We start from the raw sequence: 27,347 nt of genomic DNA on the forward strand, positions 1-27,347 counted from the left end.
TGAATAGACATACCCACAAAATCCTACTCAGTTTCTAGAAAAAAATTCAGTAAAAAATTCAGGCGGAACTTTAAACGTTAATAACTTTTTAACGAAGCCTCCATCAACATATTGGTATTCTTAATTTTCGTCTTATTTTAACCTCTAGAATAAGTACTTTCGACAAATTCATAATCCAAAAGATAACGGACTACAATATAGCGAATAGGGAAAACTGCTTTGAGTGCATAGCGTAAAAGTAAATTTAAACAGTTGCTATATCCGTCGGATAGACGACGATGTGCCCTGGAAAACGAATTTTGTTTCAAGTCGATCCCTTGGTTAGTTACGGAGATACAACGAATTTCGTTTCGAACCGATACCGTGGTTATTCCAAAGATACGAGGCTTCGTTGCATTTCATTGATAAGCACGCAATGGTCGAGGAAATTCTTGGCACTACTACGACCCCTTTTAAATGCGTACGCATTCGTGCCAGTAGTGAGTACTACGCGCACTGACCACCGCGCAGGTCACGTGATTGGGGTAGGTTAGCAGGACGCGGGAGCGAGAGAGAGAGAGATCCGACGCGTGAGACGGAGACGGAGATAGTAGAATTTAAAAAATTACACTTTCCTTTACACGACGATATCTCCGGAACGGAAAGTCGGATCGACATAATTCAAAAGCCATTTTAAAGGGGAGGCTTTCTTGCTTCTAACGATGGCTCAATTATTGATATAACGCCGGTAGTTCCGGAACTGCATGCGTGTAAAGTTTTAGTGATTCAATGCGCGCTAATAGACTGGTCACGCGCTTGAGGTAGACTAGCAAGACGCGAGAGCGAGAGAGAGAGAGAGAGATCGACGCGTAAGACGAAGACAGAGATGGTAGAATTTAAAAAAATTACACTCTCCTTTACACGACGATATCTCCGGAACGGAAAGTCGGATCGACATGATTCAAAAACCACTTTAAAGGGAAGGCTTTGCCACTTCTAACGATGGCTCAATTATTAATATAACAGTGGTAGTTCCGGAACTGCATGCGTGTAAAGTTTTAGTGATTCAATGCGCGCTAATAGACTGGTCACGCGCTTGAGGTAGACTAGCAAGACGCGAGAGCGAGAGAGAGGTCCGACGCGTGAGACGGAGACAGAGATAGTAGAATTTAAAAAATTACACTTTCCTTTACACGACGATATCTCCGGAACGGAAAGTCGGATCGACATAATTCAAACGCCATTTTAAAGGGGAGGCTTTGCTGCTTCTAACGATGGCTCAATTATTGATACAACACTGGTAGTTCCGGAACTGCATGCGTGTAAAGTTTTAGTAATTTCAATACGCGTCGATAGACTGTTTATTGAAATACTACAACCAATAAGTGAACTATTCGGATAGTTTCGTTCGTAATGATTCTATTAAATGTTTCCGATGTTACCAGATAATGATTATTTCATAAAAATAAGCAAAAATATAAAACGTTTCTTTTTTAATATGTATCTATTATTATTATATTTTATGAAAACATATTAAGTCTCCGATGTATTTAATTTTGTAAATTGTGGTAATGCAATTTTATTTGGAAGTAAAACGCAATCGTGAGACGCGAATATCAGTCTTGGATTAGCTTCGGATAAGAAAATATGTAAACATGCAGAGGTGTGCCCTGTTATTACGAAATCGTACGAACAGTCGATGGAATTTCATAATTACAATATGTATGAAAAACATGTATGTTTTATTCACAACATGATAAATATGCATACAGATCTTGTTTGCATTTAAATTTTTCTTCGTTCCTTTAAAATACGGTATATCTGTATAAGTAATAATAATACACAATTATATACATACAAAAAAATTGTAAATTAAGCAAATTCTCATTAAAGCCGGTGCGTTCTGACAGCGGTAATTAGCTAATATTGCTTTGTATATCGTTATATCAATGTACAATTTCAGACTTTGATCGTTTGTAGAAAATTTATGAACTATACGTCTTAATTGACCAAAAATATCTTTGTTTACTCGAGGCACACAAATTCAAACTTGACCAGTCACGAAACGCGTCCTTACAGCCTAAAAGTTTATAAATTCTCAAGATGGAGAATCCTTTGGAACAAAGTGACTTATAAACAATTAGCTTGATCGAACATTTGATAGTTTCCTGTTTCAAGCAAAACGAAACGGTGAAAAAGATCACCATAAGAATCGAGACTGTCAACTTGATCAAACACGAATCTCTACTTTCGTTATCGTTACGAAGCTCTTGGAAAGTGCTTTGCAGGCTGCGCTGTGAAACGAACGATTTTTTTTCTTTACGGATAAAACCTTCGATAGCTTCGTTTCGTTGTTCATTGTATAGGCACGAAATTGTAAACCGGATATCTAGGCGCGAAACGATTCGTCAAACCGAAAACGTGCTCGGATTCACCGCGTTCCCAAAGACTTCTAGCACCGTTCGTCGATTCCTCGTACGACGGAGGCGCTGAAAAAATATATTCGATACGCGTATATTAAAATTAATTTTTATCCAATATAGAGGAAAAGGTACTTACTTAAATATTAACTCATAAATCAATATTTTAAAAAAAGTGTTGTATTCTTACGTAAATCAGGATATAAGCTCGATGTTGGTATTCCATCGGGGGCCGTCCATCCAACTTCCGGTTTCATCGCCTCTGCCGGTGGTGCACTTGGAGTCTGATAATTCACTAGTGGCACCGTGCCCACGTAAATGACCGTGTTCCTCGACAAATTTCGATAGTACCTGGGAACACAATTTTAGCATCGTTTTTTCCTAAATTTTGCATCAAAGAAATTTGCGAGTCACGGTGATTATGGAATTCTGGTATTCCAATTATCGAATCTCTCGTTCCATTTTCAATTTTCTGGCTCTGTTGTTAGTTCTGTACCAGGTAGGAAGTTTCAATCGTAATTTAAGCGAACCGTGAAAATTATCGATGAATACTTCGAAGCAATACATACAGGGTGTTCGACCACCCCTGAAAAAAATTTTAATGGAGGATTCTAGAGGCCAAAATAAAACGAACATCAAGAATATTAATTTCTTGACTGAGGCTTCGTTAAAAAGTTATTAACATTTAAAGTTCCGCCCTTACTGAATTTTTTCCCCGAAAACACGCAAGATTTCGGGGGTATATCTGTTCACCAAAAATGATTGTAATCGACCCCCGCAACCGAAAATAATTTTTCCAAAACTATTTGAAATTTTTTTTTTCCGTCGAAAAATTTCACACATTCTCGAATTTTTTTCTAGAAACTGGGTAGGATATCAGGGGTATGTCTCTTAACAAAAAATGATTGTAATCGACCCCCGCAACCGAAAATAATTTTTCCCGAACGATTTGAAATTTTTCTTTTTTATCGAAAAATTTACCCTTTCGATTTTTCTTAGAAATTCCTTTTTAATTTTTAATAGTTTTGTTTGACGCGCTACAGAAAAGTTGTGTAATACTTTTTTATAGGTACCTATGAGCTCCACTTCAGAAAAAAGTTTCATTGAGATATATTCACTATTGTAGGAGTTATGGCTGTTTGAAAATTGGATCATTTTTGTGGGGTTTTTCTCACTTTACGGGATGAAGGAGTAACATTTCGAATATTTTTAGAATTTCTACATATTCTTCATTAAAATACGCGTCGTTTGCCTTTTTGAACGTTAAAATTGTCCAATCCCTTGAGGAGTTATGATGTTTTAAACATATGCATGAAATTTTGGGGAAATATTTCTGGCCACACGGTATACTCTCGGTAAAGAATTTTTTTCTCGAAAGTGCGTAGGATTTCGGGGGTATGTGTAAGGACCAATAATGATTGTAATTGACCCCCGCGACCGAAAATAATTTTTTTAGAACGATTTGAAAAATTTTTTTTCGCCGAAAAATTTCAGCACCTACCCGATTTTTTTTCTCGAAAATGGATAGGATTTCGGTGATACGTGTATTCACCGAAAATGATTGTAATGGACCTTTGCGACCGAAAATAATTTTTCCAAAACTATTTGAAATTTTTTTTTTCCGTCGAAAAATTTCACACATTCTCGAATTTTTTTCTAGAAACTGGGTAGGATATCGGGGGTATGTCTCTTCACCAAAAATGATTGTAATCGACCCCCGCAACTGAAAATAATTTTTCCCGAACGATTTGAAATTTTTCTTTTTTATCGAAAAAAGGCACCTATTTAGATTTTCGGTAAAGAATTTTTTTCTCGAAAGTGCGTAGGATTTCGGGGGTATGTGTAAGGACTAGAAATGATTGTAATTGACTCCCGCAAACGAAAATAATTTTTCCAGAACGATTTGAAATTTTTGAATTTAATTGTGAATAACTTTTTAATGAAGCCTCCATCTACGAATTGATATTCTTGATTTTCGTCTTATTTTGGCCTCGAGAATCCCCCGTTAAAATTTATAACGTGTACTGACCATCCCGAAACGCAGGCCACGACCTTCAGATTATATTCCAAGTCGATGATACCGCAATTGGTCAAATTGGACGGTGGCAGTGGCGGAATTTCGAGATTCTGCTCGTAATCGGCTGTTCCCCCTCCTTCGACGGGTCCTTTGCCAACCTCTGAGACGACGATTTCCTCGGTTCTCGTGTCGTTGCTCGGTGTGGTTGCACGGAAGGTTACGATCTAGACTTTACCATTCGTCGTTATCGTCAAACGTTTTACACTGCACAAACGTCTGTACAGGACGCGGTTAAATGATTCACAAAACATAAAAAAAAGGATAATTCTTCGTGTAAAAATAAATCGAAAGTCAGAAATACTATAAATTCTTGTAAATAAATAATAAACAATATTATGATTCGAAACTCTCGAAATCCAAGCAAATTTACCTTTAATTTTTATTTCTGCATAAAGAAACGATACACGGAATATAAAAAAAAAGGTAATTCTTCCTGTAAAAATAAATCGAAAATGTGAAATACTATAAATTCTTTTTATACAAAAATAATAAAGAATATATTATGATTCAAAACTCTCGAGATCCAAGCGAATTTACCTTTAATTTTTATTCTTGCATAAAGAAACGATATCGATGTTTACGAACGCCAATACAATTAGCAAACTTTCAAAATCGATTTTCTCGATAACAGCGTTTTCTCGCGCGGAGAAAGATTAATCCACGCTTTTACAAATTTCCCCGCGCCCTGTACAACCAGCGACTTTGCACATACCTTGCAAAGAATGAGCTTCACAGTATTCACCGTCACTCCCGATTGATTTTCAACGTTGATCTTGATCGACATCGACTGGCCTGGTACATAGCCTCTGACCGGTAAAGAATAATTCACAGTCAGAGGCGCGGTCGCGCAACATAAACAGCAAAACGTTTTGCTCATCTCCTCTTGAACTTTTTCCTGAAAAACAATAAATTCCCGGTATAGAAGTTTCTCGAAATTATCTTTCGAGAAATGTAAAAAATGTGAGAATATAATTATTAGAATAATTATATAATTATTAGAATATAATTATTAGAAACTAACAAGTATTATTAGAAAAAGTTTAAATACTTTAAAGAGATTTCGAGGTTGCTATGTTTGTTCGAAGCGAATCGTAAATGTTTCAACGTACATAAGCGCGTGCAAGTTCAGTGATAATAATCAAACGATTATATCATCGCTGTTACATGCACGTATGTTGACGTGAAAAATGGTTTCTGGGTCGATTATTGTTCTGTCTGTACCGTACAGAGGAAAATACTTCTTATCGAAATGTGTGGACAATGAAGGAAACTAGCTAATTTTTAATAAATATCACATTTGCGTTTAAACGATTCTGTAGATATTAAAATGCTGATGAATCGGTACCGAAGCTCTTAATTCTTGATTAAGATCGAGGGGCAGAATCACAGTGAAGGGACTCTTCACTTCTTGATCGAACTTCCAGGGTCGATCCAAAGTTGCTTTGACGGTGTAACGAACGTGCCCAAAATCAGACTCGAAACTGCTCGGCAAATTGGTCGGTAGAACGCATTGAAACGGAAATTTATGGTCGCCGCTTTGTATCTCGATCTCGCCTCCTGAAAAAGAAACACATTTGAATTGGGATTTGTTGATGAGGTCAGGATATAAACTAATAAACATAGACACAAAACGAACGAGATATGAATTTATATAAAAGCAAAACTAAGGCAGTACAGAAACGTTCCGTTGGACATGAAAATATGTAATGGAACGGTCGCTCGTCGCAACGAAACATTCGAGACAAAAACAATTTGTTGTAACTGGAACATTCTCAGCGGGCAATGAATGTACATGTATCCAGTGCCTGAGAAATAATCTCGTCCTTTTTCTTAACAGGATTCTGGTCCAAAAAATGTTTAAATTTTCTTCAGACACTGTGAATAATCACTGCAACGAGAGTTACAGTTTGTTTGAAATTCCCAAAGACAGTACACTCGAGTATAGTTGAAAGAAAGAAATGTTAATACATAGATACACGTATGTATGTATGTTCGTTTGGAAGTTTACCAGAAGCGGATCCAACCAGATAATACTTTGTCTCGAAATATTCTTCGTGGGCAGTGACTGTCTGTGTCCCCTCTCTGTATTGTCCCCTATCATCCATCTCTTGTTTGTCGGTTGTCCAGCACGTATTCGCGACACCTTTTACTTTCACGCTTATTCCTGCAAACGGAAAAACCTCGAATTAAAATGGGAAATAAAATTTTCGAGCAACGTAGATAACGGTTTCAATAATTCTTTTACAAAATTGAAATTGTATTAATCATTTTTCCTCCGTGATACGATGTTAACCCTTTGCACTCCGAATTTTATTTCAATTTTGTTACCAGCAGCTCCCAAACGCCTTCAAGTGTTTTATTTGAAATTTACCTGTTAAAATATCTGTTTTATTTTGTTATTTTCAAGTGTATATCTCTTTGGTTTGGACTTGAAAAAATGTCGAGTGGGACTTAAAAAAGAAGCTCCTCGGATAAAAATTTAAAAATTGATGTCGAATCACACTCGACACAGGAGTGCAAAGGGTTAATAATAATATAATTAACAGTTATTCGTCCTTTTAACAGGTGTTGGAAAACAGAAGCCACGAGAAAATATTTGCAAACACTCTCATAACGTAGAAATACTATTTACAATAGAATCATCTAGGACAAGATATATAGATGTATTAGACGTTGTCTTAGACTGTTAATTGTATGTATAATATATTTAACAATTATTCGTGCCAACAAACTCCTTTTAACAGGTGTTGGAAAACGGGAGCAACGAGAAAATATTTGCAAACACTCTCATAACGTGGAAATAATATTTACGATAGAAGCGTCCAGGACAACGAAATTCCATTGCATAAATATCGTCGAGCAGATGTATAGATGTATTAGAGGAGATACAATTGTAAGGACGGTAACGGATATATGTATGTGTATAGCGTGACGAAAACAAAAGTTCCACGGCTGATCGTTACTATCCATTTCCACTGTGCGGGTGTTGTGCATGGCCGTGCTATAATTAAACGACACCTTGCGGTAAGGAAAAAGTCCCCGTGGGAATGCGGGTGACAACAATTTCGAGATATGCAACGGGCGTCCCTTACGAATTAGAACGAAACTCGAAATAGAACGTTTCACGAGACTCCCTCCCTCCCCCCTCGTCGATGCCACGCGTTTTGGAACTTACGAGTCGAGGAGAACGCACCCAAACATTTCCCCCTGTAATCGTTGGTTTACCCGTTACGAAATCTTAACGATTTCCAAAAATTCTGACACTCTGGGTTCCCCCGAATACCGAGAAATTCCCATTTTTGTTGCTTTCCCCGCGCGTCCACGGATGAAAATAATCTCAATGACGAACCCCGACGAGGCGTAACCATGCTTTAATTGTACAATGACTCGTCTTGGGACAAACACGTACGATACGTTGTTGAAACATCCCGGACCAAGTGACACCCAGTGAGAAAATATAAAATATAAAATAACCGTTGGTCCATGTTTTCCATGTTTATAAATACATGTGATACGTTGTTCGTGATCTTGCATAGATCATTGGAATTCGTTGGATAAACGATTGGAAACGCCTCTGGTCGAGCCTGGTCCAGTGACACCTGTCGGTCGGTAAATTCTGCCAGGCAACGTGCACGATCGGAATTAACGGACACACGAAAATAGCTGGTTTCGTGGAACGTTTGCGACATATCGGTTTCAACGTACCGCGAATCTTCTTTGTGCTGTCCAGCACGGCGATTATGTTCCCGCTGACCGTCTGTCCTGGATAGTACGTGCTCCATGGATTGTCAAAGATTATCCGGAAATCCTTGAGGCCCATATTTGCCGGCTCGAACGACACTCGCGTCGGTGCACGATCCGCGGTACTCGATCAATTATTTCCGTCACGTTGGATGGCTGTTTAGCGAATCCGTTCGTTAAGTTTTCGCTTCGCGACGAAGCGCGCACACACCGTGGCTATATCAAGCCGCTGGTGAAGCCGGTCTGATCGTGCATGTACGAGTACCACGCTGCTGCGAACCAATCGATCGACGTTTGGCTTCTGCGCAGACACCAGCTGACGCGCAGGCGTACAGGCTCGTTCAAACGTTCCTCGATGACAGCCTGTCGCGTGGAACCGTTCCTTCCTTGCAAGATCGACGAAAGTTAATAATAAAAACAATAATTAATTTATTCAATTTATTGGTATTATTTGTGGAATTAAAAAATTTATTAATTCGTTAGAAGTAATTGTTTAATTACTATAGTAGATTTAAAAGATCTATTCGTTTCAGACATCTAATGAAAAAATATTGATTTATTAACAATTATTTTAAATGCTCTCGTCGATCGAAGATAAATCAACACCATTTACAAAAGCAAAAATTTGTTTCGGTACTTGTTAAAATTCAAAAATTCTATTCAAATTTATTTTTCCTTTATAGACTGTTTCTTTCGGTCTTTTTTCTCAAAATTCGCTATGACGAGCGTCGATATAAAGCCTTATTTTTCTTTTTTTATTAATTTTCAAGTATTAATGTCCAATTCGTTACTTGCACGTAATTTTTTGGTCTGCTTGTAACTATTATGGTTCTCACAAGAGTTTTATCACATTTTTTCAGGCGAAGAGATCAAGTTTCTATTTGTTTATTATTGCAGATCGAAAATCTTGGAATAACGGTTTGTTCTTTTTAGTATTGTTTGTACTTTCGTAAAAGGAAGATCACAACAACATATATACATACGTATGCTCAATGTTCTCCGTAATTAGATAAATCTATTTTGAACAGGAAAGAGTTGAAAAACATTTTTAAATTAAGTAACTTGGTAACGTAAAATAATTTTGTACTGCTTCCAAGGAAATGTTTGAAATAAAATTTTATACGATGAAGTTTAAAACAATGTAACCGTATTTTTGGAAAGAATAAATATTAGTTTGTGTTGCTTATGTTTACGTTTTGAATTCTTCCTGGGGATCGCGTGTCCATTGATTTTGGAGCGCCTTGTACGTCGACGAGTAACGTAAGAACGTTGCGTGCCGCCATTGGTCAAAGCGTAGGTAAACATGCGCCGGGGAAAACCACGTTTTCCTACGGGAACATCCGTGGGGATATTCGTGCGGCGGAACGCGCATGCTCTGTTCCGCGTCGCGTGACGTCACGGACATAACGGATAAGATAGCGATGATGCAATTGACAAAAGGCGAACGACGATAACTTTCTGGCTAGACTTGACTCGTAACCTCGAAAGTAGGGTCAGAGTTATTTTATTTGCCGAACAAACTCGATACAGACCCAATTATCATTTATTTACCCGACTTCTTATTTTGATTTCGTTTGGCGTAGGTCCAACAGCAGTCATTCTTTAGATATCGTATCATCGTAGTAATACAAATATTTTTTTATCTTTATTTTTGGAGCATGACAGTTACTATGACTAATTATATAAATATCGAACAAGAGTATACGCCAAAGTGGTTTTTGAGTCATCTTGTACAACATAGAGGAGTAACGTGTTTACAGAAATAATTATGGCGGAGTAATGGTTATTTTCTTTCCATTTGGATAACGTTGGGTTGTATTGGATAGGTCATAATCTGCTGGTGCAGTATGCTAGCGATCAAGCTGGTGGAACGAGCCTTTCACAGTTCAAATTCCTCTCTGACGCGTGCAATGCCCGTTTACCAGATCGTGCATTGCCTTAATCAAAGCAAATTCCACTTATGCTGAATACTGTAACCGTTATTTTCCTGTCGTTGATTCCATTTGATCCAATTAATCCGTGCCGGCCGTTGTGGTTGGATCGTAGCTAGACAAAGTGTAAACTGCGAACTCTGATGTACACCGATGTTCTGTTCGCTGCTCCATCATTTGTTTACGATGTCCTTCGTTTCTCTTAATCACCGTTTCTCTCGCTAATAAGATTAGCATCTGCTCAAACGTCTAGACAACTTCCTCCAAGCGACTGATTATTATCGAAAACAGTTTATTTGTTGCTTGCTGGCAGAAATGCATAGAAACTACAGATATAAACTACCACTCTGGTGGACCTTGCTTACGATTATCGAAATTTTTATGCGCGATCCTCTGGATTTGTTCAACTTGATAAAAAAAAAATAGGATAAAGAAATTAAATTAAAAAATTTCAAATCATTCTGGAAAAATTATTTTCAATTGCAGGAGTCAATTGTAATCATTTTTGGTGAATACATATACCCTCGAAATCCTACGCATTTTCGAGAAAAAAAATTCAAAAGGCGCCTAAATTTTTCGTCGAAAAAAAAAATTTCAAATCATTCTGGAAAAATTATATTTGATTGCGGGCGTCAATTATAATCATTTTTGGTGAATACACATATGTCCGAAATCCTACGTAGTTTCGAGAAAAAAAATTCAGGAGGTGCCTAAATTTTTCGTCGAAAAAAAAAATTTCAAATCATTCTGGAAAAATTATATTTGATTGCGGGCGTCAATTATAATCATTTTTGGTGAATACATGTACCCTCAAAAACCTAACAATTTTCGAGAAAAAAATTCATTACCGAAAATATAATCTGTAGCCAGAGATGTTCCCTCTGCGTATCTTTAAACCATCATAACTCCTGAACGAATTGGAGGATTTTAAAGTTTAAAAATGTAAACAACGCGTACTTTGATGAAGAATATGCAGAAATTTTAAGAAGTTCCGAAAAGTTGTTCCTTGACCCCGTAAAGTGAAAAAACCCCCATAAAAATGGTCCAATATTCAAACGACCATAATTCCTACAATAGTGAATATATCTCGATGAAATTTTTTTCTGATGTAGTGCTCATGAGTACCTACAAAAAAGTATTGAACAACTTTTCTGTCGGACGTTAAACAACGTCATTAAAAATGAAAAACGAATTTCTAAGAAAAATCGACAGGGTAGGTGCCCAAATTTTTCAAAAAAGTAAAAGTTTTTCAATCGTTCTAGAAAAATTATTTTCGGTTGCAGAGGTCAATTACAATAATTTTTGGTCAATAGACATACCCCCGAAATCCTACCCACTTTCTAGAAAAAAATTCGACAAGGTGTGAAATCTTTTGGCAAAATGGAAAAGTTTCAAATCACTCTGAAAAAATTATTTTCTATTGCAGGGATCAATTGCAATAATTTTTGGTCAATAAATATACCCCCGATATCCTACCCAGTTTCTAGAAAAAAATTCGACAAGGCATGAAATTTTTCAAAAAATTTAAAAATTTAAAATCGTACTAAAAAAATTATTTTTAGTTGCAGGGCTTAATTACAATCATTTTTGGTGATTAGACATACCCCCGGATTCTTGGGCATATTCGAGAAAAAAATTCCTTACCGAGAATATAATCCAATGGTTCCCCGAAATTACATTCGAATCTTTGAAAAATCATAACTGCTCAACGGATTGGACGATTTTAATGTTCAAAAAGGCAAACAACGCCTATTTTGACGTAGAATACGTGGAAATTCCAAAAATATTCAAAAAGTTGTTCCTCAACCCCGTAAAGTGAGAAAACCCCCATAAAAATGGCCCAATTTCCAAACGGCCATAACTCTTACAATAGTGAATACACTTCAACGAAATTTTAACAATAAAATTCTTTACCGAAAATATAATGTATCGCCAGAAATGTTGTCCCCGAAATTTCACGCGTACGTTTAAAAAATCATAACTTCTGGATGGATCGAAGTATCTTAGGAAGTATTTAAAAAAAGGCACGTTTTACAGTAAAATACCCCCATAAAATGATATTTAATTTCTTCACAATCAACAGACTCGTTCCGACACGTCTCTCTGTTCTCCAAATCGACTCGAATTTTTCGGTAGAAATGATTTTCCCCCGAAATGTAACAAATTCGAGGTGTCCCACGATTAAAATCGCGAACTAAATTTGTTCTCGAGAGTAACCGAGATCCATCCTAATGATCCAGTGGCGAAGGAAATTCGTCTTTACCCGCGGGGCACGTCTCTTCTTCCATCCGTGGACCGACGCCTCTGGCCAGGCGTCGCCGTCGTCGTCGTCGTCGTCGTCGTCGTCGTCGGTTCCTTTCCGGTGGCGCGTATTCCGCGCAAGCTCACGCCGTTATTATTGATCGAAACATTTCGTCCGATGGTCGCCACGGAATACCACGGAATGGTCCGCACACCGTAAATATTCGTTCAGTGCGCCGTGGCTGTGTGACTTACGCGGATAAAAGCGTCGAAAATACGTGGTGAAAAACGTGGCCGAACATGATCGGAGGAGTGACGGAGGACGGACCTCTTATACGACCCGTCGATCCCGGTGAGTGGAGTTCGTAATCGCGAGAAATCGTCTTTCGACCTTATCCTCGTAGACCAACAACCATCCTACGATCCACGCAACATCGACCCTCCCGTCGACGATTCCGATCCGAACGCGATCCTCGAATCATTTTCAGCGACAGATCTCGAGCGCTGTTCCGTTGATTCCGTAGATCCGTGATCCGTGATCCGTGATCGCGTAGCTCGTCGATCGCGAGATCTCCGCGGACAGCTGTTACCGTCGATCGCGAATGAGTCAGACCCGTGGGGTGTTTCCATCGATCGCGATCGGTTCTCTCGAGCTCTCACGAATCTTCTAAACCGTAAATCGTAAAGACGTTATGCTCGACGGAGAGTCCATGATCTTTCGCGACCAAACGCGACAGTTTTCTTCTATAGTTAACTACCCCGGAGAGACCATGTGGCAGTCTTTTTGGCACCCGACCTCGTTAATCGCTCCGCCACTCCGGGTGTCAATAATCTTTTCCACGGTTCGCGAACCGACCTCCCAAATACGCGTTCACGAAAATGTTAACGTACGCGATGGCCATGTTGATAAAATTAAACGCGTCGCGTCGTCACGAACGGGGTAGGAAGATTGCAATATTGCATTTCGTTCCTCGATAGTCGATAATTAAAATAAACTACGCGTCGTAGCGTCGAGCGATACATGGGACTCGAATTTTAATTCTCAGTAACGAGAATCGTTTTTTAGTCCCAAGTAATACGAGAAATTATTCCCCTTGCGTTTATTCGTGTTTGTAAAAGGAATAATCGCGAGCAACAATGGCAATATGTCGAGGGACGCTGAGGGTGCAGTTGCAAGAATTGATACTCCGTTGGAGATTATGATCGTTTCGACGGAGATAGTGGTAGATCTAGGAAGCTTACGAGGAAATGGATCTGAAATGAAATACGTGTGATTTCAGTGTCGACGACAACGGTGGTCGTGCTATGCATCGGCGGCGTTTTTCTACTTTGCGCCGTCGCGATGACCTGGTGGCTTTGCCGGCGACGTCGCGAACACACCAAACTGAATTCCGACAAGTCCTTGGCGTTCAGACCGCCACACAGGAAACCGACGGCGGTTAAGAGTCCTGGCAGTACCAGCCACTATCTGAAGAAGAGCCCGAGCCCCACGGGACCGGCCAAGAGTCCTCCGGGTTCCGGTGGACAGACGCCAAGCCCCACCGGGTCTCAATCATCGAATCCTTACTCTCAGCCAAGGACGCCTCAAGGTACAGGTAAGACAAAATATTATCGACATTCTCGCGTTCACTGACAACTAGACTGCGGATGTTTATGCATTTATAGGAAATTTTAGTCCTCAACAAAGTACAGAATGCATTTAATGTGCAAAAATATAAGAAATACTTAAACTAAGATACGAATTATTATATTTAGGGGTTCAGACAGACCTCTGCGAAGCTTCCGTTTCATCCATTCTATTAATAAAAATGTGAATTTGCATAATGATCCGCAGTCTACTGATAACCGTCAACCAGGTTTCGTAGGGATGGATTTCTTTAACCCTTTGCACTCCTATGTCGAGTCCCACTCGACATTTTTTCAAGTCCAAACCAAAGAGATATCATACATTCGAAAATTACAAAATACAACAATAGTGTAATTGAATTTGTTTGTTCCTCTATCCGTTTAAATTGCCCTATTTTTTAGTTAACGTAAATTTCAAATAAGCGTTGGGATTTGCTGGTAACAAAATTGAAATATAATTCGGAGTGCAAAGGGTTAAGGGTATCGAAATATTCTTTTTTCTTCCGTTTTCTTAAAGGATACAATTTATTGCTCGATCGAGCTACACTTCAACGGTCTGATCCTTCCGTTTAAATGCGTTTTTCCTCGAAACTATCTCTTCTGAATTGGCTTCCATGACATCTCAAGATCTACTCGACCGATCTCGTTCTTTGGACGTGCAGTCTTTGATCTAGAATAAAAAATCGAACATTTTGTTCATAATAGTACTTATTGTTAGTATGAACCAACATCCTTTGTAATAATAATTATCTAAACTATGTTTATTGCGTAGTTAAATTAGAAATTGTTTCTTTAAGGAGGATTATAGCATCACCCAGATTGTTAAATCTTTCAGACTTAGAAAAATCAATTATATGAGGCGAAAGGGTACAGGATAAATAATGTGGGCGGTACTATAGTTATGTTCCGCGGTGTATAATGCATTTTATGCATATAGATATTGTGATATCCGTGAAATTGAAAAAGGAAAGCGTCGGTGTTCTCGTATCTGCAAATATTGTTCGTCTGAAGTGCAAAGTGAAAATCGAGCGTAAAAGTTTGCGTGCAATTGATGGGTAACATTGTTCGGTTATGATCGCGACCAGAACGTTTTAACATCTGGCGCGTGGGCGTTGACATTACATCTGAAAAGCTCGATAGTTTTTTAAATACGGAGACAAGTTACCAGTGGAGTCTTATGAACTCAGTTACCAAGCACTGTGTCACCATTCTTGACCCTTTGCACTCCGAATTGTATTTGAATTTTGTTACCAGCAGCTTCCAACACTTCCAAGTGTTTTATTTGAAATTTACGGTTGCAAGGTGTGCCCTATGTAGCTACGTAGAAAGGGGTGTGCTAGGTAGCTAGCTTGCAAGGTGTGAGCTAGTAAGCTAGCTTGAAAAGAGTGTGCTAGGTAACTAGCTTGCAAGGTGTGAGATAGGTAGCTAGCTTGCAAGGTGTGAGCTAGTTAGCTAGCTAGCAAGGAGTGAGCTACGTAGCTAGATTGCAAGCAGTGAGCTATGTAGGTAGCTAGCAAGGTGTGCCCTATGTAGCTACGTAGCAAGGAGTCTGCTGGGTGGCTAGCTAACAAGGAGTCAGCTAGGTAGCTAGCTTGAAAGGAGTGAGCTAGGTAGCTAGCTTGCAAGGAGTGTGAAAGGTAGCTAGCTTGCAAGGTGTGAGATAGGTAACTAGGTAGCCAGAAAGGAGTGAGCCAGTTTACGAGCTCGCCAGGAGTGTGCTAGGTACCTAGCTTGGAAGGAGTGAGCTAGGCAGCTTTCTAGCAAGGAGTGAGCTGGGTAGCTAGCTTGCAAGGAGTGAGCTAGGTAGCTGGCTAGCAAGGAGAGAGCTGGGTAGCTAGCTTGCAAGGAGTGAGCAAGGTATCTAGCTTGCATGGAGTGAGCTGGGTAGCTAGCTTGAAAGGAGTGAGCTAGGTAGCTAGGTAGCGTGGGGTAAATTTAAACAAATTCAATGAAATATCTGTTTTACTTACGCTATTGTTGTATTTTGTAATTTTCAAGTGTACTATATCTCTTTGGTTTGGACTCGAGAAAATGTCGAGTGGGAGCTGCTGAGATAAAAACTGACGTCGAGTCACATTCGACATAGGAATGCAAAGGGTTAATGCAGAATTCTGATTTATAAGATTCGAGTACTGTTTACAAAAGGTTCGAATATTCATAACATACAAGAATCTTTTCGAAGCTTGCAAGTACTAGTTCCAGGGCTCGATATCTATTTTTATAGAATAAATACACTTCGAGTACAATTATTGATAGCGAAGCATAGAGTTATTGACTCGGATTCGTAAGTATATGTATATGTATAGGGTGTAAAAAAATTTTAATGGGAGATTCTAGAGGGCTAAATAAGACGAAAATCAAGAATGCCAATTTGTTGATCGAGGCTTCGTTAAAAAGTTATTAACGTTTAAAGTTTCTCGTGCTGAATGAGAACCACTGTCGCGCGCACGCAGCTGTACGCAGATTGCCTGTCCACAAGCGGAACTTTAAACGTTAATAACTATTTAACGAAGCCTCGATCAACAAATTGGTATTCTTGATTTTCGTCTTATTTTGGTCTCTAGAATCTCCCATTAAAATGTCCGCCTCTATCGTATGCTTGTTCACCCAACGACAGGTACACCGGCCCAAACACCTTCCGGCGACGTCACCTTGAGCATCGAGAACGAACGCGACAAGGCAGAGATCGAGAACAATGAGAAGGTGGAACGCGAGAAGAATCACACGTCGGAGAACAACAAGGACAATTTGGGCCAGCTGGTGTTCAAGCTTCGTTACCTGAGCGAACAGAACGCGCTCGTGGTCACCGTCGTCAATTGCAAGGAGCTGCCCGCGAGGGAACAGAATGCCACCAGCGATCCCTTCGTTAAACTAAAACTGTTGCCGGACAAACAGCATCAGGTGAAGACAAGGGTGCTCAGAAACACCAGAGATCCTGTCTACGACGAGGACTTCACGTTCTTCGGGATATCGAAGGATCAGCTACAGGTATCGAATCTCTCGGTTCATCTTTCAACCCTTTGCACTCGAAGACTTTTCCTCAAACACACTTTATAGCGAGAAAATTCATATTTTTATTAATAGAATCAATGGAACTGAAACTTCGTAGAGCCTCGAGCCTTCTTGCTTCAAGCATTTCTTATATTATTGATGGAATAACTTATTTGTGTCCCCTGAATGAACGAGGAACACTCGATCTGTTCGATAGATTTAAAATGTCCGAGTGCAAAGGGTTTGATTGTTTCTTCGCTTCCATTTGTGTGAACTGAGGAAAGGAGACGGAGGACAGGTATGTTCGCGTAATCGAGTGTTTCGTACGCGAAATTAATCCATTCGGATCGACTCTTTGCATACGTGCTGGACGAACGATTGATAAAACAAACTTTTCCCGTTATCGTTCGCAGAAAATCAGCTTGCACTTCATAGTACTCAGCTTCGATAGATACTCTCGGGACGATATTATCGGCGAATTGACGTGTGCACTCTCGTCGGTGGCCGGTTTGGACAACGCTGATAACCAGGAGATATCATTGTGTCGAAAAATCTGCCCCAGAAGCCTGAAGGTAAGAAAAATTAATGTCGTTTCAAGGATCGTGTTTCGCAACGCTGGGAGAACACTGAAACTACACCGCCAAAACATCACTCGAAAGGTGTTATCTTTTTTTTGTATTTCAACGCTATTTCTATTGGAAATTGAACATTTTTACATGAAATTATTTTCCAAGTTTAATCGTGAAAATAACGTAATTCGCGCTAACAAATACAAAGGCACCTTTTAAAGTTCTGAGAAATTTCCACGTGAAGAGATACCTGACAATTATTTTTATCACTTTCCATGAAAAGCAATCCTTTATTGATACTCTGAATGATAAAGTTTCTATATTCGACATTCTCTGTCAATTCATTATGACGCGACTATCATCAATTTTCCTCTTATCAATGTTAAATGAATATTAGAGATAAAAATATCATCCGTCACTGCCACATTTTACGTTAGTGAAAATATTTTACGTCGAATTGAATCGCGATCGTTGCAATACCATGTTTGAAGATGAATTTTTTATTGTTTTTGTTGTTTATTCTATTCCTGCTATTATTTATGTAAAATAACGATCTCATAGCGTTTCACGCTTTAAAGATATCGCTACTGTCCGGTTTTAGGGGAACTCCGGGTCTAGGGGAACCCCCAATTTCTGTTACCATTTATTACACATTTTGCTCGAATATTTCGGCTTTGAACATCGCAAAAAACTGAAAAGAAATTATGCAACGAAGAATCTCGATCGAGAAAAAGGTGTTAAGGAGTGTATGGAGAAACCAGTTGCGTTTTTCGATGCAGATTCAATCGCAAGGTAGAGGAGAGCTGCTGGTCTCTCTTTGCTGGCAACCGATCAACAGCCGGCTGACGGTGGTGGTACTGAAGGCGCAGAATTTACCAAAAATGGACGTGACAGGCCTGGCAGATCCATACGTAAAGATCTATCTTCTGTACAACAATCAGCGTATCGCCAAGAAGAAGACACGCGTGAAGAAACGCACCCTCTGCCCTGTATTCAACGAGTCCTTCGTTTTCGACATTCCAAACGATCCGGATGGTCTCAACAACGTCAGTCTTGAATTCATGTTGCTCGATTGGGATCGCGTTACGAAGAACGAGGTACGTTTACTAAAAGAAAATTCTAATCCTAATTAGAAAACTCTGCTTTACACAAATCTTTTTTGGAGGCCATTGAAAAACTTCTATATTCGTGCAATCGATACTAATAATTAGACTGCGGATGTTTATGCATTTATGGGAAATTTTAATCCTCAAAAAACTACAGAATGCATTCAATATGCAAAAATATAAGAAATACTTAAAGTAAGATACGAATTATTATATTTAGGGGTTGAGACAGAGCTCTAGAAAGCTCTGATTTCATTAATTCTATTAATAAAAATTTGAATTTGCATAAAGGTCCGCAGTCTACTAATAATCAAACGAGATATTCGTCGACTATCAAAGAAATTGAGAAAATCGTTTATTAAACGTAACGGGGTAAAATTTTTTCAAATTCTATAAGTACATGTAATTTTAAAAATGATAAAACTAATTATAGAACTCTGCTTTACCGTGCCCTCCTCCAATAAACTTCACAAATTTTTTGGAGGCCATTAAAAAACTTCTATATTCGTGCAATCGATATTAATAATATAATGAAACGAGATATTCGTCAACTATCCAAGAAATTTTAGAAAATTGTTTATTAAACGTAAGGGGGTAAAATTTTTTAAAATTCTATAAATACATGTAATTTTAAAAATTATAAAACTAATTATAGAACTCTGCTTTACCGTCACGTCCTCCAATAAACGCTACAAATCTTTTTGGAGGCCATTAATAAACTTCTATATTCGTACAATCGATATTAATAATATAATGAAACGAGATATTCGTCGACTATATCAAAGAAATTAGAAAATCGTTCACTAAACGTAACGGGGTAAAATTTTTTCAAATTCTATAAGTATATGTAATTTTAAAAATTATAAAACTAATTATAGAACTCTGCTTTACCGTCACGTCCTCCAATAAACGCTACAAATCTTTTTGGAGGCCATTAATAAACTTCTATATTCGTACAATCGATATTAATAATATAATGAAACGAGATATTCGTCAACTATCCAAGAAATTAGAAAATTGTTTATTAAACGTAACGGGGTAAAATTTGTTTAAATTCTATAAGTATATGTAATTTTAAAAATTATAAAACTAATTATAGAACTCTGCTTTACCGTGACGTCCTCCAATAAACGCTACAAATCTTTTTGGAGGCCTTTAAAAAATTTCTATATTCGTACAATCGATACTAATATAATCAAACGAGATATTCGACTATCAAAGAAATTGGAAAATTGTTTATTAAACGTAATGGAGGAAAATGTTTTTTAAATTCTATAAGTACATGTAATTTTGTTTGCAGCAGCGTTCGTCGAGAAAAATGTGCACGATTGATCCATGTAATTGTGCAATAAGGTACACGTATCGTATTATACGACCCTCATTGTGGCCTCCGTGTGGCGTGACGAGACCGAAAGTCGCGCAACCACCATCGTTGCGTGATTTTTCACAATTTTCTTACATAACGCGATGCAAAACATACCCAGATATAGTTGAATCGAAAAAATCGATTCGAGAACTTGGAATTTTCTGACGGTTGCGTGCACATTTTCCATTGTCCCGACTATACAAAATGTCTGTATAGTTCTGACCCTTACAATACAAAATTTTTTTCTTCATCGTGTTGAAATACGATATTTTATAGATACATTTACATAGATCACGTTAATATAGATAAATTTGAATAATTACGTTTACACGTAAAAATGTTAAAAATGAAATATCTTTATTCATAACATAAATTTTTACTTTACTTTACGTTAATGCTTCCTTTGTTTTCAGCTACTGTGGATGGAGAATCTCACCAGATTATCCAGTACTAAATTTTTATATTTTTATTTACGTTATACGTTTGAACAAATACAAAGACACTTTATTTAAAAGATTAATTAAGTAAACATTCTTCATGTATGAATTTCATTATTCAAATTTATCTATATTACGATAAAAAAACTTGGACCTACTCTGGGTAGGAGTACCCTACAGTTGTAATTGTCAGTTCGATTAAAATTATACAATTTGTAGATAATAATGAAACTTTAATCGCTAATATTTATAAAATTATCGAGCATCGAGGAGAAATATTTTGACAATGATATTTAAAGAAAGAGAATAATAAAAAATAAACTCAATATTAAATTCGAATATTTACCATTTTTTGATAAAACATAATTATCATTTTTATTTTGCATTTAGAAACATTTTGTCCATCTCGTATTTTCAAGTTAAATTCAAGTCTAATGTTGCAAAACAACATTACGAAATAAATAATTAGTTCGATAATTTCTAGGTTATAACTTGTACGGCCAGGCTGATTATTAACGCGACAAATTGCGTGGATTTTAGGTGATCGGTCGACTCGAGTTTGGCGGGCCGGATTGTCAATATTCGGCGTTGAATCATTGGAAGGAGGTTTGCAGCTCGCCGCAGAGGCAGATAGCTGATTGGCACAAATTAAGGGAGTAACCAGTATCTCCCGCACTAACGACTTTCCTGGAACCCCGTCTCCAATTATCCAAAAGCCCCCCACCATCCTTCCCCATTGTGAAACCACAGATCCAACCCCTTGAAACCCTACGATGAAGTAGGGTATCTGTTTTGTAAACCTAATACTCGATGTATATTAGGCTTGAAGCGAGTGGCGACACGTCCACCCGCGATCGTCGCGACTGAGGATGCATCGCGTGAAAATTAACGTGAATAACCGCTTCGAAACGCGCGATTCTTTCCAAGTAGAACATCGATACGACTATCGTCTTGTACCAGCAAGTCGTTTTCGTTCTCTCACCGTGTCTTGGGCGTAAAAATTAATCCAAACCGATTACAAAATCATCGACGTACGCGCGCCATTTTGTTTCCCCGAATTCGATCTTAAGTACCACTTCGAGTTCATAAAGCTAAGAGAACAGAAAAAAAGAAAGCCAAGCGCGTGGATCAGGAAAATTACTTGTTGGGACAACCCGATAAAACGTTTCTTATATTCGTTCGCGATTTTAAGAGTGTTTCGATAATTATCGAGTTCGAACGAGATGCTTGCGCCTGACAAACGTGACTTTAGAATTATTTGTTCGGGTATAGTTTGCAACGCTAAATTGCTTAAGAAGAGAAACTAGTATTCCGTCGAATTGTCGATGAAATTGAAACAGACGGAATTCTACGTGGGTGGAAAAATGACGAGGTTAGTTAAATCCGGTAGAGTTATTTCGTTTTCTGCGAATCGAGTTACGCCGAATAGAGTATTCGTCGATCCCAGTGGCGGACGATCGCGGGCGAAACGCATACAAAATGCTTTACGATATAAATATAGTTGTTAAGATTTCCGACCAGATGGCAAAGAGAGGAGGACGAAGCAGTTACTACGAGACAATCGAGCATCTGCATCGGTTGTTGGATACTACTGTCGCGAGCACAGGGCTGTGCTTCCGAAAGAATCGTTGCTTTTTGACCTAAAAATCTCGAGAAGGGATCCTTGATATTCGCGTCGCGCCGTCGCGTCGTGTTGCACACGTTAGACCGTCGAGGATGGATTCGTAATTTTTAAAATTTTAAATGACACACGTACGTATACACTCGAACGGGGCAGGACTTAAACGCGACGTTCCACGAGAGAGAATCGAGCGATTAATTTAGTAACGTATGAATAATGCAAACGTGGAACGAAACGGTATGAAAATGGTAAACGCGTCGAACTTTGTAATTCATCGTTGAATCGAACGATTCCGGATATTTCGAGTAAACGACAAATGATCTCAGTGACAGAAATTCGAGGCTATTTAGTAACCGAATATGTTTATTGTAAGCAATTGTGTACCAACGGATCAGCGACTCTCAATTCGAATAATAAACCGTGTACTAACTGCATACTAGAATTTTCTTATCGCGAAACAGAGAAACGAGTATCGTTTAAGTATAAAATTGTCTTTCTGAAAACTCTCTGTTCGAAATTAAACGTTTCGTTTCGACGCGAACGGTTGAGTTTCCTTCGATCCCGAGAAAAGAACAAAAAAAAAACATATATTTCGAAGAGATTTCTGCTCGACCCTGTCGGATCACGGGAGGCTATTTTGGTAAAGTTTGGGTGAATTGATCGAACGAAATACTTACAGCCAAACAACAGTGCCAGCAACAGTGTTTGTTTCGTTCGTTGTACGGTCGTGAACAAGAATCGTCTCAAAAGTTTTTGATTATTTGTTCATTTTCGATATTTAAAAAGGAAGGGAGAATGTGAGGTTATTTTTTAACATTTATTGTACATGCAAGAATTTTAGTATCTTAGCGATGGAACGACATGTCGATAAACGACAAATATGCATAAAAGTTTCACGAAAAATCTTTGGAACGATTCTTGTCAAATATATGGAAACATCGTAAGACGTGGGGGATGATACCGAAAACATCGTGAACATCGATCAAGCTTGAAAACAATATTACGATTATTCGTTTCTGTTCTAAAATTCCCTAGCGGAATTCCCTAGCAATCGACTGGCAGAAATTGGCGGAAAATTGCAATTACTCGCGAACTCAAATCTAAACTTTAATTAACATTCTTCTTGGTTTGTTAGTCGGTCGTCAAATGCTCTTTATACTCTGTTTTCTTTATAAACAACGAGTTTGCGTGCTCTTGGAAATTTCTAGATACAACGCAAAAGAAATAAGTTAGGTGCAAAATTAAAGAATATAAAACATTGGCAGAAATTGGAAAGCAATTAAGCTTGTTGCTTTCAAATTTCTATCAATTTTTTTTTATTATTCTCGTTAACTCACGCACAACTAATTTTGTTTCTTTCTCTTGTCGTATTCTAGAAATATCCGATATGTCCAAACTCGTTGATTATAAAAAAAGATATAGAATACAAAGAACGATTTCACAAAGTTATCCATATTGTACTATTTTTATTTTCGTAACGTTGTTTTCAAGCGGCAACGGAAACCGCTTCGCGAGCTGTAAATATGTAATTTACGTTTTAACGAAAAAGAAAACGCGAAGCAGTTTAGTTACGAAGCCTTTCGCGACTACGGTCGCCATTAACGAGGTTAGAATTGTACGGTTACGGTTCGTAGAGGAAATTCCAACGACGCCGAGCGTAAGAAGAAAAGAGGATATCCGGTGTACGGGTATTTAATGGAAGCGAAGTGATCGTAAACTCTGATTTACGCGAGTAAATTGAATACGTAAGTTTAAACGCGCGAACGATCGATTCTGTGTGAAACTTTGCTATTGGACAGTGCGTTGATGCATCTATCGTTATTGACGGAGCATCGTAAATCCTTATTATTGTTACGTTTATCGATTATTTGGAACAAATTTCGATACATATATAAGTATACAATTAATCGACGATTCTAACTATAGAAAAATTTAGTAGTTTTCTATCTGTTTTGCTAAAGAGTTACTTGGTATACACGCTCGAACTGTTCTTCACACGATATATTTTAGGTTAGGATCGCACGAGCCTCGAAACGACGTGTGTTTCTATGTTCTTCCTTGTTTTCAATCGTAAGACAAGAAAAAACGTAAAGACTCGTGTCGTTTCGACACTCGTGCGACCCTAACCTTAATTGTATAAACGGAGTTTGCTCGAAGGCCCCGTTTACACACGCCGCAACACACAACACTACGACGAATAACGATCAAGTGTTAACTTGGACTCGAATACAACAAAAGTTCGAAGTAAATTTGAACTTGTGGTAATTATTACCAAGTGGTTTACGCGCAGGCTGCTCGTACGTAAGAGAAACATCAAGTTTTACACGTCTAAAGAAACTTGTAAGATCATTCGCGTAACCGATTGTCGCTGATCGCAGAACATTTCCGGCGTTCGGGACACTTCTTTTTCTGACGATTTTCCGTATTTCTACGCGGCGAAGATTTTACCATGAAAAAAAAGAAAAAAAAAGACAGAAAAATGTTCCTAGAAAAGAATCACTCGTAAATCGCGTTTAAACGTGTATTTTTAATATATCGAACATTCGACGCAACACAGGGCAGGCGTTCACGAACGTAGGATTTCCAAATCTTCGACGAATTTCATTTGAACGATTAAATATTTTAAACGGTACGACTCGAATCGAAGTCGGATTTTAATAGAATTTTTTTATTTTTGTTCGTTTGCTTGTTTCTGTTCGATTCAAAGTAAGTTCCAAGTAAAACGTAACTTAACACGTTCATTGTTTAGGAGAAAAAAAAAAAGTTGAACACACGTCCGACAACGTGTTTACCGTGTTACGATAAATTTAAAAAAAAAATTAGTAAACGAATCGTTGAATGTAATAGAAATACAATTTTGTGAAATATGAAATATCAGTGAAAGTGTTAAGTCTTATCTAATAGTCGTATATCTTGTTTAAAAGCGAATAAAAGCCAATATAGACCACAATCATTTAAGCGAAAGTAAATGACAACTATTAACGGGGCTTAGAAAAATAGAAAATGAATTTGTATTCGTATACGTTGGAAAAAAAAAAAGTGAATAAAACGAATAACTGGATAATCCCCCGCTACTTGAAAAAAAAAACAGAATTAAATGGATAATGCAGAATGCGTCGCGCGCTATAAAAATCAATAATCGATCACGCGTAACACGATCGTTTATTTTGTTTTTTTTTTTATCACAACTGTCCGATTCGTCGTCCTTTTTTTTCTTCGCGAAAGAAAAAAGAGAGAAAAGTACGAACGATAAAAGAAAGTTGGGAAGAACCGTTGTGGGAACGGGGAAAGAACGATTCTTTGCGAGATAATGGAGAAGCAACGACGAAAGTGGTACGAATCAGCACCAAGTAACGAAAGTAATGACAGTCACGTCGCAATATATCACACAAAGACTCAAGAGATACACCGAATACATAAATTTACATACTAAGTACAGTAGGGACAAAAAAAAGAGAGAAATCGAAAGATCGGTATCGCTGCGCGCAAGAACGCGGCGGGAAAAAAAAAGAAAAAAAAATGAAAGAACGGCATTACACGATCGAGAGTTTCAAAATATTTATTTAATTGCTATACAATTACAGATACAAGTATATAAGAAACGACTATAATAAGTAGTACGTAGCAAGACGTCTCGTAAATATACATATTCTGTCGTTCTCGTTAAGCTCGATAATTTCGAATCGATTTTCGGGACGACGACTTTCGAACAAGATGACGGACCTATCTACGCTGAAAAAGAGCTTCTCGAGATCGGCAGATGTACACTGTAACATATTGAACGTCGACACGGAATGTTGGAAAATCATCGCTCTTGTAGCGCTTCGTTCGTATCGTTTCCCTTCCCCTCGTTTCTTCGAAACATTTTACGAACGCAAATTTTCTTCCTTTCGCGGCGACGAAAATTTTTGTTTCTTTTCCTGACCGTAAACTCACGCGTAGAGTAGAACGTCGATGATCCGAATAATCGATCATCGCCGAACGACCGATTAAGCCGAATTTACATTTCTTCACTTTGAATGATCATCGCGAATGATAATCATAATCACGGTAAAGATGAAATATGAAAGCTACAGTATAGTATAAACCTGTTCGACGGTTGTACGTATGATTCATTCATAGTGAACGTGAGAATTCCATTAGTTTACACCCCGTACGGTTTCCTCTTACTTTTAACCTCACTTTTGTTTCCTAACTCCATTTTCTACTTTTTATCATTTTTATGTGGAAAAGTCAATTGGCAGTTATACAAAATGTATTTCTAGGAATAACAAATGCCTAATAGCACCGTTGATAGATAAAAAAAAAAAAAATAATAGTCGCACATACCTATAACAAATTTACGATTATAAACATATGAATATCAAGCATCTGCGATAATTATCACGCGAATAATGTTTAAAGGTATCATCTAGAAACCAGTACAAACATATTACTTGCGAAGAAAACTGTTGATAAAGACAGCACTGCGTTTCGTAACGTACGTAGTCCGTTCGTATGATTTTACAAAATTGTTCGTCAAATTTAAAGATTGTACGTATTACTTCGAGCATACCGGTATAAAAAAAAAAAAACGTGATCATTTATTTTTACATTCTTTTCAAATTTCAATATTAATATACTGACTATGCACGGAAAATTATCTTGTTTAATGTGAAATTAATAATTTATCGAGTACTCACTACCTTGGTAGAGGATTTATGGGAAAAATCTACGAGTATAATAAACAAAATATAAAATAAAAATTTAGCTTTTAACGTATAGAAAGTATTGACATTTTTCTTCGCGGTCCTTGTCATTAAAATCCAATTAACAAGAAATCGGTGCTTTTCACGCATTCCGCAATATAATGTTCTTACGCGTATGGACACGGCGTATGATGACATGCTGTGTACGGTCAGATTTTAAGGCTGTGTGGTCAATAAAATATTGGAATGAAATTATTCGATAGACTATTTTTTCAGAATCACCCTTGTACTTTTTTCAGAGCTTCGTTTTTAGTAGAACTTTCATTGCTTCCATAACAGACGCAATACTATTGATGCATTAAATATAAAAATACTTAAAATATGAAATTATAAAGTACAACAAATCCTCGATGTGCGTGATCAATTCGTTTCAGAATTGTAAATCAAATTATATAAAAACACTTTGCCAATCGTACACTTTTCGTGAACACTAATAACGTGACACTTTTACATAATCGTTATATAAATAACCGGGACAATGAAACACCGACGTG

At 37.8% G+C, this 27,347-nt stretch overlaps 2 protein-coding genes across 3 annotated transcripts; one reads left to right on the forward strand and one right to left on the reverse strand.

Moving 5' to 3' along the window:
* Window positions 1-1,755: 1,755 nt before the first annotated feature.
* LOC122404874 (arrestin domain-containing protein 17) lies at window positions 1,756-8,486 on the reverse strand. The gene is made up of 7 exons (XM_043409200.1): window positions 8,182-8,486; window positions 6,485-6,640; window positions 5,822-6,033; window positions 5,189-5,371; window positions 4,429-4,640; window positions 2,590-2,750; window positions 1,756-2,468 (listed from the first exon to the last, which is right to left on the reverse strand). Exons 1-7 carry the CDS (start codon window positions 8,294-8,296, stop codon window positions 2,335-2,337), a joined length of 1,173 nt encoding a protein of 390 aa, XP_043265135.1. The 5' UTR covers window positions 8,297-8,486; the 3' UTR covers window positions 1,756-2,334.
* A 4,024-nt stretch (window positions 8,487-12,510) lies between these two features.
* Window positions 12,511-22,675, forward strand: LOC122404873 (synaptotagmin-4). 2 transcript variants are annotated; one of them, XM_043409197.1, is made up of 6 exons: window positions 12,511-12,741; window positions 13,670-13,984; window positions 16,633-17,003; window positions 17,420-17,578; window positions 18,355-18,672; window positions 21,025-22,675. In XM_043409197.1, exons 1-6 carry the CDS (start codon window positions 12,690-12,692, stop codon window positions 21,142-21,144), a joined length of 1,335 nt encoding a protein of 444 aa, XP_043265132.1. In that variant the 5' UTR covers window positions 12,511-12,689; the 3' UTR covers window positions 21,145-22,675. The 2 variants fall into 2 exon arrangements, with proteins under 2 accessions (XP_043265132.1, XP_043265134.1); XM_043409199.1 differs by having other exon boundaries at window positions 13,670-13,978.
* The last annotated feature ends 4,672 nt before the right edge of the window (window positions 22,676-27,347 follow it).

The sequence above is a fragment of the Colletes gigas genome, unplaced genomic scaffold, assembly GCF_013123115.1.
Source record: "Colletes gigas isolate AHSC1104 unplaced genomic scaffold, ASM1312311v1 Colletes_gigas_Sc00003, whole genome shotgun sequence".
Lineage (NCBI taxonomy): Eukaryota > Metazoa > Arthropoda > Insecta > Hymenoptera > Colletidae > Colletes > Colletes gigas.

Coding starts and splice junctions, on each gene's coding strand:
- LOC122404874 (XM_043409200.1), bottom strand. CDS start 8,296: ATGGGCCTCAAGGATTTCCGGATAATCTTTGACAATCCATGGAGCACG. Junction 6,034..6,484: donor TCTGGTTGGATCCGCTTCTG/GTAAACTTCCAA, acceptor TTTCTTTTTCAG/GAGGCGAGATCGAGATACAA. Junction 2,469..2,589: donor GAGCTTATATCCTGATTTAC/GTAAGAATACAA, acceptor ATATTTTTTCAG/CGCCTCCGTCGTACGAGGAA.
- LOC122404873 (XM_043409197.1), top strand. CDS start 12,690: ATGATCGGAGGAGTGACGGAGGACGGACCTCTTATACGACCCGTCGAT. Junction 17,004..17,419: donor TATCGAAGGATCAGCTACAG/GTATCGAATCTC, acceptor TATCGTTCGCAG/AAAATCAGCTTGCACTTCAT. Junction 18,673..21,024: donor ATCGCGTTACGAAGAACGAG/GTACGTTTACTA, acceptor CGTGGATTTTAG/GTGATCGGTCGACTCGAGTT.